Source organism: Chrysochloris asiatica, unplaced genomic scaffold (assembly GCF_000296735.1).
Source record: "Chrysochloris asiatica unplaced genomic scaffold, ChrAsi1.0 scaffold00088, whole genome shotgun sequence".
NCBI lineage: Eukaryota > Metazoa > Chordata > Mammalia > Afrosoricida > Chrysochloridae > Chrysochloris > Chrysochloris asiatica.
Genome location: NW_006408606.1, coordinates 8,709,675 through 8,726,788, shown reverse-complemented (window position 1 = coordinate 8,726,788; position 17,114 = coordinate 8,709,675). Strand labels below are relative to the sequence as shown.

The 17,114-nt window shown below is 38.8% G+C and overlaps 1 protein-coding gene and 1 pseudogene across 1 annotated transcript in view; one reads left to right on the top strand and one right to left on the bottom strand.

Annotated features, from left to right (window-relative positions):
- The window catches only part of LOC102832519, a 12,977-nt pseudogene extending 7,030 nt beyond the window's left edge, over nt 1-5,947 (bottom strand).
- Nucleotides 1-17,114, top strand: part of KIAA1109 (KIAA1109 ortholog) — a 340,787-nt gene that overhangs the window by 241,298 nt on the left and 82,375 nt on the right. The window contains exons 50-51 of the mRNA XM_006866287.1: nt 7,391-7,635; nt 8,137-8,242. Of these exons, the coding sequence (XP_006866349.1) occupies nt 7,391-7,635; nt 8,137-8,242 (351 nt within the window). The remainder of the gene's footprint in view (nt 1-7,390; nt 7,636-8,136; nt 8,243-17,114) is intronic.

Sequence of the window (17,114 nt, the reverse complement as noted above, 5' to 3'; positions counted from 1 at the left end):
TTCTGCCACAAATTCCCCCAGCTATAAGCCTTCCAACCTTCTAAGTATTCCTTTATATGTGGTTCAGAGTTCTGGGACCATCCCCTGAGCCTGCTTGGTTGGGTATTCTGTTTTTGTTGTTGGCGGAGCTCTTTGCTACATGTCCACCCAATCAGCCGTCTTGTTTGTTCTCCCTGTATAGGGTTTTTGAGGAACAGCTGGTGAATTTGAACCGCTGACCTTGTGATTCGAACAACCTTGTTGTCCAGTGCATTTTGTTCACATTGCCACACCAGGACTTCAGGACCAAGAGGTAGTTATTCAAAAAGAACAAGAGGATACTACCAGGTTTAAAGTCGTAAAGTTGTTTGTTAGGGTTGTATCCTTTCACCATATTTATCCAGTCAATATGCTGAGCAAATCATCTGAGAAGCTGGGCTATCTGAAGAAGAATGTGGCATCATGATTGAAGGAAAACTGATTAGCAGCTATAATACCTAGATACACAATCTCACAACTGGACAACTAGCAATATCATGATAAATGGAGAAAATAGTGAAGTTGTCAAATTCATTTTGCTTGAATCCACTATCAACATCCATGGAAGCAGTGGTCAAGAAATAAAACAACGTATTGCACTAGGCAATTCTGCTTCAAAAGATCTCTTTAAAGTGTTAAAAATGTATATAGGTTCACTTTTAAGACTAAGGTGTCCATTACAAACTGTGACATTTTCAATTGCCTCATATGCATATTAAAGTTGGACAATGCATAAGGAAGACAAAAGAAGAATTTATACCTTTGAATTATGATATTGGCAGAGAATATTTAATATACCATGGACATTCAGAATGCTCCTTAGGTGTGAGGATGGTGAGACTTTGTCTCACATACTTTGGACATGTTACAAGGTGGGCCCTCTCCATGAAGTAGGACTACATTCTTAGTAAAATAGAGAGTCAGCAAAAAAGAGGAATCCCTTAAAGGAGCTGGATTGGCACTGTGTCTGCAACAGTGGACTCAAATGTAGCTATGGTTGGTTGTTGGTTATGTGCCCTGGAGCTGATTCCAACTCATAGCAACCTTGTGTAGGTTTCTGAGGCCGTAAAACTATAGGGGAGCAGAAAGCCTTATCTTTCTTCTGTAGAATCGCTGGTAGTTTTGAACTGTTGACTGTGAGGTTGGCAGATTAGCAGCCTAACTCATAACCACTACGCTACCAGAGAATGGTACAGGATCAAAAAGTGTTTTGTTCTGTTGTACATAGGATCGTTGAGTCAAAACTCACTCAGATCGTTGAGTCAAAACTCACTAAATAGCACTTGACAAGAATAACAAACGAATATGATTTGTAAGAGGTGACCCTTGATTAGTATTTTGAAAAAGGAGAATATTATTTTTGGCTCACTTGTGAGCAGTGTTCTTTTGTTAAATGCCATTGACTTAATTAAGATTTGTAGCAACCCTGTTAGTGTTTCGGAGGAGAGATGGGTGGGTTTGAACCAATGACCTTGTAGATAGCAGCTCAGCACTTATCCTACAGTGCCACAACAGAGGACTAGGATACTTAATTGATGTGTGAGTGTGAGTGAAGAGAATTGGTAATATATAAAAGAGTAGATTGAGCTTGTTAGGTGTACATGCATATATATTGGGCAATACTGTATCTTGATTTTAATAAACCTTATTTTAATAAGACTTCTGATGCTCCTTCATAACCTCGTAGATCCACCAAAAAAAGTTCCACTGCCATAGAGTTGATGCTGACTCATAGCAACACTTCAGGACAGAGTAGAACTGCTTCATAGGATTTCTGAGACTGTCAATCTTTACAGGAGTAGACAGTCTCATTTTTTCTCTCATGAGCAGCTGGTATGTGTGAACCACTGACCTAATGGTTAGCAGCCCAATGTTCAATAAAATACATGATTGGAGAATTACAGGCTAAATAATAGTTGTTGATGTTAGTGCCTTCAAGTTGATTCTGACTCATAGCAACCCTGAGTATGGTTTCCAAAGAGCAGCCTGGTGGGTCTGAATTGCCAACTTTCTGGTAAGCAGTCTAGTGCTTATCCTACAGAACCACACCAGGACAGGTTGTATATTCATAATTGTTTAACAACTATGTGCTAGATTATAGATTTTAGTTGATTTAGACAAACTATCAATTAAAACTTATACTATATCCTTACCTGGTAAATGGTTCCATAAATAAGCACTATTAAGATCAATCCTTCAATAAAACTAGTCAAGTCAAAGCTTGAATTTTGTATTAAATTCTTTCAGTTGGAGAAATCCTGAGTGTGTTCTTCCCTTTTGGTTTTCTAACTCCGGATCTTTGCACATTTCATTTTAATACTTGACCTTTTCTTCTAAAGCTACCCTTTGAAATTTTCTGTTCAGCTCTTCTACTTCCTCATTTCTTCCATTCACTTTAGCATCTCGATCATGGAAAGCAAATTTCAGAGTTTCTTCGACATCCATTTGGTCTTTTGTTTCTTTTTTAAATGATCTTTTGCTTTCTTTCTGTATGATGTTCTTGATGTCATTCCATAGGTCTTATTGTCTTTAGTCAGTAGAGTCTAATGTATCAAATCTGCTCTTGAAATGGTGTCTAAATTCAGATAGGATAGGTTCAAGGTCATATTTTGGCTCTTGTGAACTTGTTTTCATTTTCTTCACCTTCAGACTGAACTTGCACATGAGCAATTCATTGATGGTCTGTTCCACATCTACACCTGACTTTGTTGTGGGTGATATATTGAGTGTTCTATCTCTTCCCAAGGAGCTCTGGTAGCATAGTGGTTTTGAGTCGGGCTGTTAACCTCAAGGTCAGTAGTTCTGTGGGCCAAAGATGAGGCTTTCTGCTCTCGTAAAGATTTACAGCCTCGGAAACCATATACAGGGTCACTATGAGTTGGAACCAACTCCATGGCACACCACCATCACCACCTTTATCTCTTCCACAGATCTAATCAGTTTGATTCCTGTGTATTCCATCTGGTGAGATTCATATGTATAGTCATCTTTGGTGTTGTTTTAAAAAGGTATTTGCAATGAACAAGTCACTGGTCTTGCAAAATTCAGTCATGTGCTCTTCATCCTTATTTCTATCACTGAGAATATATTTTATAAATACTGATCCTTCTTTGTTCCCAACTTGTTTCTACTCTTTTTGAGTTGTATTGCATAAGCAAATGAAGGTCCTAAAAGCTTTATTGAATGCAACAGAAAGCATCAAAAGAAGATGGAAGATATACACAAAATCACTGTACCAAAAAGAAATAGTCAATGTTCAGCCATTTGAAGATATAGCATATGATCAAGAAACTATGGTACTAAAAGAAAAAAGAAAGGTGAAAGTAACAGTGGTACTGAAGGAAGAAATCCAAGCTGTACTAAAGGCATTGGTGAAAAACAAGGCTTCAGGAATTGATAGAATACACATTGAAATCTTATAACAAACAGATGCAGCACTGCAGGTGCTTACTCATCTGTTATCTGGACAATCAATTGGAAGAGATTCATACTTGTGCTCATCCCAAAGAGAGGTGACCCAATGGAAACTGAAATCATCAAATAGTATCACTAATATGACACACAAGTAAAATTTTGCTGAAGATAATGTAAAATTGGCAGCAATAGTACATTGGCAGAGAACTACCAGAAATTCAAACCAGATTCAGAATAGGATGTGGAACTAGGGATGTAATTGCTAAGGTCAGATGGATATTTTTTCTTAAAGAAGAGAATTTCAGAAAGATGTTTACTTGTACTTTGTTGGCTGTGAAAAGTCTTTTGACTGTGTGGATAATGACATTCTATGGATAGTTGTGAAGAATGAGTATTCCACACACGTCATTGTGCTCATGAGGAACCTGTACATAGACTAAGATGCACTGAATGGCTTAAAATCAGGAAAGATGTGTGCCAGGGTTGTATTCTTTTGCATAATTTTTTTGTATGCTGAGCAAGTAATCCATGAAGATGGTTGTGTGAAGAAAAACATGGCATCAGGATTGGAGGAAGACTCATTAGCAACCTGTGATATGCAGATGATACCACCTTGCTTGATGAAAACAAAAAGGACTCAAAATATTTACTGGTTAAGATGAAAGATAACAACCTTCAATATGGGTTGCACCTCCATGTAACATAAACAAAAATCCTGACTACTGGACCAATAAATTACATCATGAAGAATGGAGAAAATATTGAAGTTGTCCAAGACTTCATTTTACTTGAATCCACTATCAAAACTCAGGAAGCAACAGTTAAGAAATCTAATGAAATATTGCATTAGGCAAGTCTGTTACACAAAACTTCTTTAAAGTGTTCAAGAGCAAATACGCCAGTTTGAAGACTAAGGTGCGACTGACCCAAGCCATGGTATGCTCAGTAGCCTCATATTCATTTGAAAGTTGAATAAGGAAGACCGTAGAAGAATTGATGCATTTGAGTTATGGTGTTGGAGAAGTATACTAACAGCACCATGGACTGCCAGAAGAACACAAACAAACCTATGTTGGAAGAAGTACAGCCAGAATGCTGCTTAGAAGCCCGGATGGTGAGACTTCATCTCTCATCCTTCAGACATGTTATCAAGAGGGACCAGTCCTATGAGAACGACATCATGCTAAGTGGAAGGTCAGCAAAAAAGAGGGAGACCCCCAAGGAGATGCACTGGTACAGTGGCTGCAGCAGTGGGCTCAACTGTACCAATTGTGAGGAAGGCACAGGGCCAGACAGTGTTTCATTCTATTCTGCATTAAGTCTGTATGAGCCAGAAATGACTTGATGGCACCTAACAACAACAGCAGTGAATATCAAAGAGACATGTGTTATAAATTTTATACTTTATGTTTATAGTGATTAAAATTTAATTTTATTTGTAATTTGCACTATTATCCAACTTTGAGTTGGGATTGGGAAACAAGTTTTTTTCTTTGTGTACTGTGGAATTGGTAGTTTAAAAAAATATGCGTACACTGATATGGTCTGATGAACTTGACCTATACTTATGGAGCATCAACTCAAAAGAAGGAACAAATCCTCACAGCAAGAAACATTCTCACACACACACACACACACACACACACAGAGTGGACGGAGAAGGGCAGCTTGGACATTGGATACTCAAATTGGGGGGGGGGACTACAAAGGCAAGAAGTGACTGGCTTACAAGCTTTTAAGAGGGAACCTGGTGCTAGGGAGCATGGCAGAAGGCAGAATCTCCAGAAGGTACTATTCAATCTGTCTGGGCGGAGCTGATGAAAGGAGATACAGATGGGTAACTTGTGATACTGTAGTGAATAATGCTTATCAGGACGGATTACGAGGGTTGGAAATGCAAAGGCAGAAGTTTTGTAACAAGAAAGGGAATGATTGATTCTCCAGGATAGGAGCGGAGGCCTCTGGGACCATCAATGGAGAAGAGCTGAGAGCAGGACCCTACCCAGAGAAACAGAGATGCCTGAGATAGAGACAGAGATGATGACGTGGAGTGATGAAGCGACTGGGGACTTTGGACCCAGAGAGGGAAAGGGACTGTGGGCTGAAAACTGGGGAAGGAGGAGGAAGTGTATGGGGCGGGTTTCTGGGATATACCCTTTGGGTAGTTGAGGATGCATGGAGGGGATTGGAACCATGGCAGTGAGATGATATACAATGGAATGAATGTAAAACTAAAGTTCTCTCATGTAAACTATTATATAATTCACAATAAAACATTAAGAAAAATGCTTACACCTCACTTATTGAATATCTTCTCGTGATATTTCATATTCATGACAATAGTAATAATATAGCCAACTATTTTGCATATTAACCAGGAGTCAGGTCTAGTGGCAAAAGCTGCAGAATATCACCTCCCTTGAGGAGAGTCTTCAGGTAGCCTCCAGGAAGCTGAGTTGTGCTGCCCCATGTCCTCCACTTCCTCTTGTTTGCTGCTCTGTCCTGCTGGTGGCATGTTGGTGGGGTGTCACATCCAGTTTCTGCACTCAACTGACCTCCATGTCCAAGGCCTTCAGGTTGATGTTCAGGCAGTACCCAGTCCTTGCCAGCTCACTTGTTGTTCTGGGTTTTGAACTTCTATGTGGCTTGAGGCTCTGCAGCTTAAAATTGCTGTTGTGTGGGAAGGGAGAAAAGAGGCATCAGGTGTATGTTTGGAAGAAATGCTTGCAGAATAAAAAGTGTGTGTGTTGTAATGACATCCTAAAGTGAATTAAACTTCAGACAAAGGGCCTGAAGCCTTTGTCTTGAGGGGGCTGGGTATGTAGCCCAGCTTCCTCACTGAAACCCCAACCCTCAGTGACTTTCTAGGCCCAGAGAGTATAGAGTAAGCTCCAGGATAGTGAAACAGGGCTTGCAGGGATGGAGCCCTGGAGGTAGCTCCAGGAGGGTAGCTCTGACCCAGCACTCGAGGAAGATGAAGTGGTTAAGCCCCTGGGCCCTCCAGTCACACAGCTCAGCTTTCTCCAGGTTGGTCTTCTCCAGCTTTACTTCTCTGCAAAGGAAGAGCCCATAACTAGAGTAGTCAGTGAAGAGCACAGCAGCATATCTTAGCTGTTACCGTTTCTATGATAATATTTTCTATGTTTAAAAAAAAAAAAAAAAGCAAGCTGTCTGAAAACAGAAGAGAGAAGAATCCTCCATTTTCACATAATGATAACGCCTTTGGAACCAGTGGGAGGTTAGATAGATAGATAGATAGATAGATAGATAGATAGATAGATAGATAGATAGATAGATATAGATATAAGAGGAGACTTCAAAAAATTCATGGAAAAGTTCCATTATCTTTTAATTCCAATTTTCCATGAACTCTTTGAAGCCCCCTCATTTATATATATTTTATATATATGGAGCTCTGGTAGCGTAGTGGTTACGAATCAGGCTGTGAACCGCAAGGTCAGCAGTTTGAAACTACCAGCTGTTCCGCAGGAGAAAGATGAGGCGTTCAGCTCCCGTAAAGATTTACAGCCTCGGAAACCCTGTACAGAGTCGATATGAGTCAGAATCGACTCCATGGCACACAGCCGCCACCACCATGTGTATATATATATATATACACTCTTTACTAAATTTATTTTAAAACTCATGGCCATTGAGTCAATTCCAACTTATACCAACCCTTGCAGGATTTCTTAGTCTGTAAATCTTTGTGGGAACAGAAAGCCTCATTTTTGAATGGCCAACATTGCAATTAATAGTCTAGTACTTTTATTACAGTGCCACACCAGGACTTATAGATATGAAATATCTTATAAACAAATTAAAAATATCTTCAGTTTTTTCTAAGTTAGACTGTGAGATATCTATTTTTCTTAGACAACTTTTTGGAACAAATATATTCTGAATAGAATGAGTGAATAAACAAAAGAACAAACTAATTTTCTCTTACTTCTTCCAGGTGCACAGACAAGGTTCACATTTGAGTTGCCAAATCACCGACTGCGTTTTACTTCAAAAGTGTCTGCGACAGATATGTCAACCATACCTCCTTCTGCCAGTCTTAACCTTCCTCCTGTTACTATGTCCGGGAAATACATAATGGAAGAACATGATAGTTATTCAGATCAGGTGTGGAGTATAGATGAACTTCCCTCTAAACAAGGGTACTATTTACAAGGAAATTATCTACGTTGTGTGGCCGAAGTAAGTTTGCTTTTTAATTTTCTTGCCTTTTGTAATTTAGAAGTCTTCGAACTTTGTTGTTGTTATTGTTGTTAAGTGCCTATGAGTCGGTTCCAACTCATAGTGACTCTGTATAGGGTTTTCAAGGTTTTAAATCTTTATAGGAGCAGAAAGCCTCATTTTTCTTTTGAGGAGCAGCTGGTAGGAATGAACTGCTGACCTTGTGGTTGGCAGTCCGATGCTTATCTTACAGATTTGCCTAATGCAATACTTCGTTTGATTTCTTGACTGCTGCTTCCGTGAGTGTTGATAGTTGATCCATGAAGAATGAAGTCCTTGACAATTTCAATCTTAGGGAAAGTAAATATTTTTAACCCTCCTTCAAGATCTCAATTTCAGTTACTGTGTAGATCATTCTTTTTCATTAATTAGTGTTTGGGATAGCTTATGTTTGAAAGAGTTGTGTTTAAATTTAATGTATAGTCAATAATGTTAATCTAAAACTCTGATTTTGTTTGGTAGGTTGGTTCCTTTGAGCATAATCTGACAACTGATCTTCTTAACCACTTGGTATTTGTACAGAAAGTGTTCATGAAGGAAGTTAATGAAGTAATACAAAAAGTTTCTGGTAAGTTGATCTGGTACCTTAAAGAATAGATTGTTGTTGTCAGGTGCCATCGAGTCGGAACCGACTCATAGCAACCCCATGCACAACAGAACGAAACAATGTCCGATCCTGGGCCAACCTCACTACCGCTGCCACACTTGAGTCCATCAATGATGCCACCTGGCTGATCCATCTCGTTAGGGGTCTTCCTCTTTTTCTCTGACCCTCCACCTTACCCAGCATGACATCCTTCTCGAGTGACTGTTTCCTCCGGACAATATGTCCAAAAAAGAATAGATACATGTGCTTATTTTCTTATTTCATATATCAGTTTGTGATGGTCCATATATCTAGTATTATCTTGAGTATTGATCCTATCATTTTGATTTAAATGTTAAGTGACTCTCTAGCAACTGTGCATTAAGTTTTGTTGTTGTTAAGTTGCTAAGTGCTGTCAAGTCAAGAACAACTCATAGCAACTCTGCATAGGGTTTCTGAGGAGAGGCTGGTGTGTTTGAGCCGCCAGTCTTGAAGTTCAAACTGACCTTGCTGTCCATTGCTTATCCTATAACACCACATCAGTACCCATCTATTTTATGTCTTCCCCAATTTTAGATTCTTTGCTTATTATTTTGTTATGTTTAATATACTGATTTGATTCATATACTTCATAAAACTCTATACCTTAACCTCGAAAAAAAAAGTTTTAAGTGTATCTGTTGACGAAAGTAGTCTTATTTGAGATAGTTGGATAACTATTAAGGTTTCTCCATATGGTGACTATATGCTGGCTACATGGTAAGTTTAAATTGCCTAGAGCAACTTTATTATATTTTTGCCATGCCTCAAAAGTAAAATTCATTTGAACTTCTGAAATATCATTCACTGATTTATGTTTCAGCATGAAATATATATTTGATTATAAGTATTTAATTGACCTTATAATTCAAAAAGAATGACTTGATAGCAAAGGACTGGAAGTAAATGTTATAACTGTGATGACTTACTAATCACAGTGAGAAACAGGAAGATCAGATTATGGTGCTAGAGTCCTTCAGTGACTGGACCTGAACCATTATATTCTAACTGTATAGACAACTAGAAATCTTAAATGTCAGTTATGTACTATCTAGCTGGCCACAGGATTTGATGAAGTATAGACATGTCATCACAACCAGAAAACATACCAGAGTACCTGGAATACGTTGAACCCTTGTAGCTTAAGTTTTTCAGTATTCTTAACCCTGTGTTTCTTTCCTATTGACTTTCTCATTTTTCTTGGGTTTTGTTTTCTTTTTTTCCTGGCGGTTTTCATTCATGTTAAATTTAACTTTAAGACATCTTTTATTGCATTTTAAGATTTGTGTTGTAACAATCATTTCTTGCTATGAATATTGTACTGAAGAATTGATTTTTACTATCTTATTTGCCTGTGAAGAATTTATAGGATATCCTGGGTTTTAGAAAGATACAGGCAAACATTTGCAAAGTTAATAGAAAAAAACTTATTTTGGGGTATTATGGAGCTCTGTTGGCTCTGTAGAGTAAATAGCGGACTGCTAGCCACAAGCTCAGTGATTCAAACTTACCTGTGGCTCCAAGGGAGAAAGATGAGGTTATCTGTTACCATAAAGATTCAGTATTCAGTATCTATGAGTTGGAATTAATGCAGTAGCAGTGGGTTGGGTTTGGTTGTTGTTGTTGTTTTATGGCCAGTTTTTGAGACATCCTGGCGGTGCAGTGGTTAAAGTGCTTTGTTGCAAAATGAAAGGTTGGTGCTTGAACCCATCATGTGCTCTATGGGAGGAAGGTATGGCATTCTGCTTCTGTAGAGGAGTTCTCCTCTGCCTGTAGGTTCACTATGAGTTGGAATCAATTCCATGACTGCGGAGTTCTTTTTTTTAAATTACCATCTTAGAGAAATTCATAAAGAAGTGAAAAATGTTATAATTAATGTGAATACAATAGTTTCATTCATTTCTATAAAGTAAAATTACTGTGTAATACATTTTGTACGTTATTGAACTTTTGCTTTTAAATTTTAAGAAATTGTCTTTCTGAAACTAGATACAATATGTTTAAGACAGTGATGCTGTCATTATTAAGTGCTGTCGATTCGGTTCCGATTCATAATGACACCTGTGTAAGGTTTCTGAAGAGCAGCTGGTGGGTTTGAACTGCTGAACTTGTGGTTTGCAGTCCAGTGCTGATCCTACAGCACCACACCAGAAGTCCAAGACAGTGAAACATCAACCCTAAACAGATAGACCTATTTTGTTGCTGTTGTTGTTAAGTGCCATTGAGTTGGTTCCAACTCATAGTGACCCTGCACAAGGTTCCTAAGGAGTGGCTTATAGGTTTGAACTACCAACCTTTAGGTTAGCAGTCCAGTACTTATCCTATAGTGCTACACTTGGATTCCAAGTAGCCCTTTAAGATGTGGTAAATTTTTTTACATGTATACCTTCAAAGTTAGATTATCAAATGAACAGAAACTGAAATAGTGTGTTTTTTGTAAAGCAGTTTTATTAAGAGAATAAAAGTGATGGGACCCTCATAAATCTTGAGTCTTTGTTGTTGTTAGGTGGTGTGGTCAAGTTGGTTCTGAGTTATAGAGACCCCGTGTGACAAAACGTTACCCAGCCCTGCACCATTCTCAAAGTCATTACTATGTTTGAGCCCATTGTTGCAGCCACACTGTCAGTTCATCTCATTGAGGGTCTTCCTCTTTTTCACTGACCCTCAGTGTAAGCAACCATGATGCCCTTCTACAGGGACTTGCCCTCCCTATCATCATGTCCAAAGTGAGATGGTTATCTTGCAGTCCTTGCTTCCCAGGAGCATTTTGGCTGGACTTTGTGTGAGACATACATTTTTGTTCTTCTGGTAGTCCATGGTGTATTCAGTATCTTCACTAACACCATAGTTCAGATGCATCGATTCTTCTCTGGTCTTATTCATTGTCCAGTTTTCACATGCATGTGAGGTGATTGAAAATCCTAAGAGTTGGGTCAGGTGCACTGTAGTTCTCAAAGCGACATCTTTGTTTTTTAACACTTTAAAGACGTCTTTTGCAGCAAATTTGCCAGTGCAGTATGTCATTTGATATTTTGCTGCTTCCATGAGTATTGATTGTGGATTCAAGTAAAATGAAATCCTTGACAATAGTTCTTCCAGTCAGGATAGCTTCCCTTTCTTAGCTGTGTCCAAAGGCAGGCCTCTCTCTGCCCAGACAATGTTACAAAGCTCTTTTAGGGCTTTTTTAATACAGCGTCGCTTTGAGTTGTAACCAACTCGCTTTGAGTCAGAACCAACTCAATGGCACTCCAACAATAGCAGTTGGAGTCTTGGTGTAGCGCTGTAGGATAAGCACTGGACCGCAAGGTTGGTTTGAACTGCAAGGTCAACATTTCAAACTCACCAGCTGCTCCTCAGAAATCCTATAGAGGGTTGCTATGAATCAGAACCAACTTTATGGCACTCACTTAACAATAATAGAAATGCCCACAGGGCAGACTTCATCACCACAAGCCTTAACCTGAAGGCATTTGGCTCTAGCTCTGTGGATCAGCAAACCTAGTTCCCCAAATTAAATGTTTGGAGGTACCCCACTCTGCAAGCAAGCTTACTGCTCTAGGTCACTCAGCTTTACTTTCTCCCTGGACTGGGAAGCCCATTACTCTGTTTCATGCTCTGGTTCTTGGTTCTGCTGCTCCTCTGTCACTCCTTTGGTGTCACAGCTTTCTGTTCTTGAGTCAAAGACATTCCACTCCTGACTTCTCATTTGATGGTGTGAGATGATTCCTCCCATTCCTGCATCTGAGATGGCTCATTTTATACACATTTGCAATCGTAGTGAAGTCTGTTAACCACTGAGCTAAATCATATAATTTTATCAATATCTTATCCCACTTTTATTACCAGAAGTTTTTTGGTAGGAGTTAAAAGGACTATAGATAGAAGAGTCATTAATTGCACTGCACAAATTAGAGACATACCTGAACACAGGAAAAATGTGGTAACTGCTCGGCTGCACTTAACAAGTTAAAGAAAGGTAAGAAGGAAATCCTCAGGAACTAATGGCCTGATGACTGATCTAGACAAGACACTTGACCTTTTTGTATGTTTTTGTTGTTATGTGCTGTGGAGTCCGTTCCAACTCATAGCAACAATGTACTGGGTTTCCAAGGCTGTAAATCTTTATGGGAGCAGAAAACCTAGTCTTTCTCCCATGGAACAGCTGGTAGTTTCGAACTGCTAACCCTGAGGTTAGCTGCCCCATTCGTAACCACTATGCTACCAGAGCTCCTGCTTTTTGTATGTAGCATATAGAAAAAAATCATTTGCTAAAACGCCATAACTACAGTTTTTGTTAAGTAATGCTAATGTGGTTGAGAAAGTTGTTAGACCAACTATAGTTTCAAAATAGGTTAAATAAATTAATGGTGATGGTGGTGTGCCATCGAGTTGGTTCCAACTCATAGCAACCCTGCATAGGGTTTCCAAGGCTGTAAATCTTTATGGGAGCAGAAAGCCTCATCTTTCTTGTGTGGAACAGCTGGTAGTTTCAAACTGCTGACTTTGAGGTTAGCAGCCCAACTCGTAACCACTATGCAAATCAGAGCTCTTTAAATAAGTTAATAAATCAAATAAAATATTATAACACACCATATTTACACCAAAACCTGAAATAAAACTTGAGACAAAATGTTTTTTGTTTTTTTTTTAAAAAAAAGAAAGCACAAATAGATTAAACTTTTATACAGGTTTGTTTTTATTGGTTACTTAGATAAAATACCAGAGTTATTCATTATTTAGTTGAGAAAGCAAAAAAGATAGATTCAACATTCAAAATCAGACTTGTGTAGTTCTTGCTTTTGTGGCTTTTGTACCTCATTTTTCTCTTTAATCACTTGGAACATACTCATGCATATAGTCATGAAAGAAAGAAAGAACTCCTTCCCAGCTTAATGTCACTTACCCAGTTATAAAGTATCAAGATATAAGTAGAGTCATAAACATTTTTCAGTGGCAGTACTCTAAAAATCCTCAAAATGTAATATTTATTCCATGTAATCCTTCACACTCAAAAACATAATACAGTTAATATATTCTATATTTAGAGTAGAACGTTATGTCTCTGTATTTCTTTAAATATAAAAGGAGAGATTCGAAATTTATCAAATAATTGTCTTTAGAAAAATTATGAAGTCAAAGCTAGGAGCTGAGGAACTTATAAAGAAGCACGGATATAATTTAACTCTCTGGCTTAGGAAATTTATACTTTAGTTGGAAAAATTAGATATTTGTACATATAGTAATATAAACTTTTTAACATTGTGTAAATTTATGTGATAAGCATTTAAGTTTAAAGATGACTTAGCATTAGGAGCTTTATGGTTTTAGGACTGATTTGAATTAATGTTTGAGTAGTTAGTTCGATGCATTTCAGAAAGAGAGAGTTTCAAGAAAGAAAATAGCAAAAAAAGCACATTTATTTTATGAGCATGAAATAGCAGTTGTGAGGGAATGAGGAAAAAAGAAGACTCATAATAATTGTTGTGAGGCATGTGTAGAAATGAGAGAATATGAAGTTTGGTTACCAAGCAGCATAAGTTTGAACAGCAAACCTTACTGTGTTCAGCAAACACTGAATAGCAGGCTGGGTCCCGTTTCTTTGCCTTACCTTTGATGTAGCTTTTGCCTATCTCTGTCTCTTGCCATACCGTTCCTCCTAATTTTTTTTTTTTTTTTTTTCCTTTTCCTCTTCTGCTAGAAAACTGAAGTAGATTTTTATCATAATACTAATTGAATAGATTTTCCCCCTAGTTTGAATTACAAAATCTTATAAAAGATTCATTTCTCTCTTAAAACAAACAATACCTGCTTTATACCTGTGTTCTTCGTTCTTTTGTTATGTGGGTTGTTGTTGTTGTTGTTGTTAAGTGCCGTCGAGTCAGTTCCGACCCATAGCGACCCTGTATATGTGGGTATGTATAGCTTAATGTCCCTTCCAAGTGCGGATGTGTCTAGGGTCCAAGAAAGTTTGTTTTGTTTTGTTGTTTTCTTTTCTTAAGGGAAAGCAGCTCTCCTTTGTCTTACTATCTCTCTAGGCTCCCCCGCCCCACCATTTTTGTAAAGACCCCAAGTAGATGAGGCAGAGTACATGGCTGTAGGCTTGGGCTCCTGGACTTTGGTGGGCAGACGGTAGCAGTGGTGGCTGCTCCTGTTGCTCAGGTAGGTAGACTAGTGGGCAAGAGTGGGCACACTCCACTCCCTCCTTGCTTGCTTCCTCTAGATCCACTCCAACCATTTCTCTAGGCTCTGCCAGCAACCCAGGAGCCAGACCAGTGGCTGCCTCAGCAGCAGTGATGAGAAGTATAACTGGAAGCAGCCTCTCATAAAGTTTTATGATGTTCACACAACAACCAAATCGCATCGCCTAACATCCTATTTCACAGACCGTATCATGGAGTTGTGACACACACTTGTATATTTATATATATATTGTTGTTGTTAAATGTCGTCGAGTTGATAACAACTCATCGCTACCCTGTATAGAGTTTCTGACAAGCAACAGTTTGACCTTGTGGTTTACAGTCCAGTGCTGATCCTATAGCGCCACACCAGCAGTCCATATATTGTTGTTGCTAAGTGCCATCAAGTCGATTCCAATTGATAGCAACTCTTTATAAAGTTTCCCAGAAGCAGCTGGTGGATTTGAACTATTGACCTTGCAGTTCAAACCAACCTTGAGGTCCAGTATATTATCCTGCAGTGCCATATCAGCACTCCTGGGTTACTGAGTGGGCTGCTAACTGAAAGGTCAGCAGTTTGAATTCACCAGCCATTTTCACCAGCAGGAGAAAAATGAGGCTTTCTACTCCTATAAAGATATGCAGCCTTGGAAACCCAATACAGGGTTGCTATGAGTCAGATCCACCTCAGCAGTACATAACCACCAAATATATATGTATCCTTAGCAGTTCAAGCTCACCAGCTCCTCCTTGGAAACCCTATACAGAATTGCTATGGGTTGGAACTGACTCAACGGCACTTAACAACAACAACAGCTCTATATATGGAGTCCTGGTGTGGCGCTGTGGGCTAATGTGTCAGACTGCAACGTCGTTTGAACTGCAGGGTTGGTGGTTGAAGCTCACTAGCTGCTCTTTGGAAACCCTATACAGGGTCGCTATGGGTCAGAATCAACTCGACAGCACTTAACGACAACAACTCTATATATAGAAAAGCAGAGAGACTCTGTAGGATAAACACTGGACTGCAAACCAGTGAAGGTTCAAACCCACCGCCATTCCACAGAAGAAAAATGAGATTTTCTGCACCTGCAAAGATTTACAGCCTCAGAGACCCTATACAGCATAGCTATGAGAATAAACTAATTCTATGAGAGTAAACTATACCTATATAGGGTTTCCTAGGAGCTCTGGTAGCATAGTGGTTACAAATCAGGCTGTGAACCGTAAGGTCAGCAGTTTCGAAACTACCAGCTGTTCCGCGGGAGAAAGATGAGGCTTTCTGCTCCCGTAAAGATTCACAGCCTCGGAAACCCTATACAGGGTCACTATGGGTCTGAACTGACTCAACGGCACTTAATAACAACAACATATAGGGTTTCCTAGTCTATAAAAGGCCCCGCATAGAAAAACTTTTTTTTTCATTACATATATAAAAGTGATTTTTGCTGTCACAGTGCATGAGTAATTTCTTTTAGAAAGACCAGCACAAGACTGGTCCCTGTGAGTCAGACATTAACAAGATTCTGACTGTTTGACTTTCCTAACATGTTATACCACTCCATAATCCTTGATATCAACCACCACTCTTCCCTTTCCTCGAGTCCTAGGGTTCTGAGACATGCTACTACATCTCACAAAACTAACAGTTGTCAAAAGAAATAGCTTGCACAGTTGTGGAGGATGGCAAGTCCCAAATGCTTAATTCAGAGATCAGTCTGGAGGAATCTTCTCACCTACATAATCTCAGGAGTTCAGGAACCCAAATCAGCAGGTCAGACAAGAACCAGAAAGAAGCTGGTGAATCAGGTCAGGTGATGGCCTGAAAGTCCCACGAACTGGAGGTTAGGAGTAATGAGCCGGATGCAAGATCCAGAGCAACAGTCTTTATCATTTGAAGTCAGACCATGCTCCCAAGGGTAATGAAGGGTGGTGACTTGAGTCACACCCTCTAGTCAAGTGGGGACATCTTTAATCCTTAGATGCACTGTAATCTTTACTCCCTTAGCCCCATTTTAATCTTCATTGGTGGTGTTGTTAAGTGCCATTCAGTTGCTTCTGACTTAACGACCCTACGTAGGGTGGCTGATGGATTTTAACCACTGGCCTTTAGGTTCAAACAGATCTTTCAGTCCAGTGCTTATTGTACAGTGCTACACAAGAATCTTTATGCCTTAGCAACTAACTTCAAAATGGACGCATAATCATATGCATAGAGGCTGGACTTTACAATATATCACACAAAAGAAAAAAGCTGGCCAGAAGGGCCATAAGAAACAAATAGTTAAGCCTGCACACAGTCTTTATTATTAGCATATAATATCGTTTTACTTCCCCAATGTTGTATTTTCTTTCACCTTTTGTTTGCAGCACAACAAAATTTAAATAATAAAGTTCCCATCTTTTGCTTGTCAATCATCACTCTGTTTGCTTTTTTCCTCTCAAATTTTTTTCTAAATATATAATCACATAGATTATATGTGTAATGTTTTTGTTGATTATTTCTAAGTGACTCTTAAAATGTAATTTGACTAAGATCCTGTTAAACATTGGGTTGATGATTAGTAAAGATGAAATAAAAGTCATTATGTGTGGAGTTTTCAGATGTGCAAAATAGTTATTAGTTTTCTTTTTTT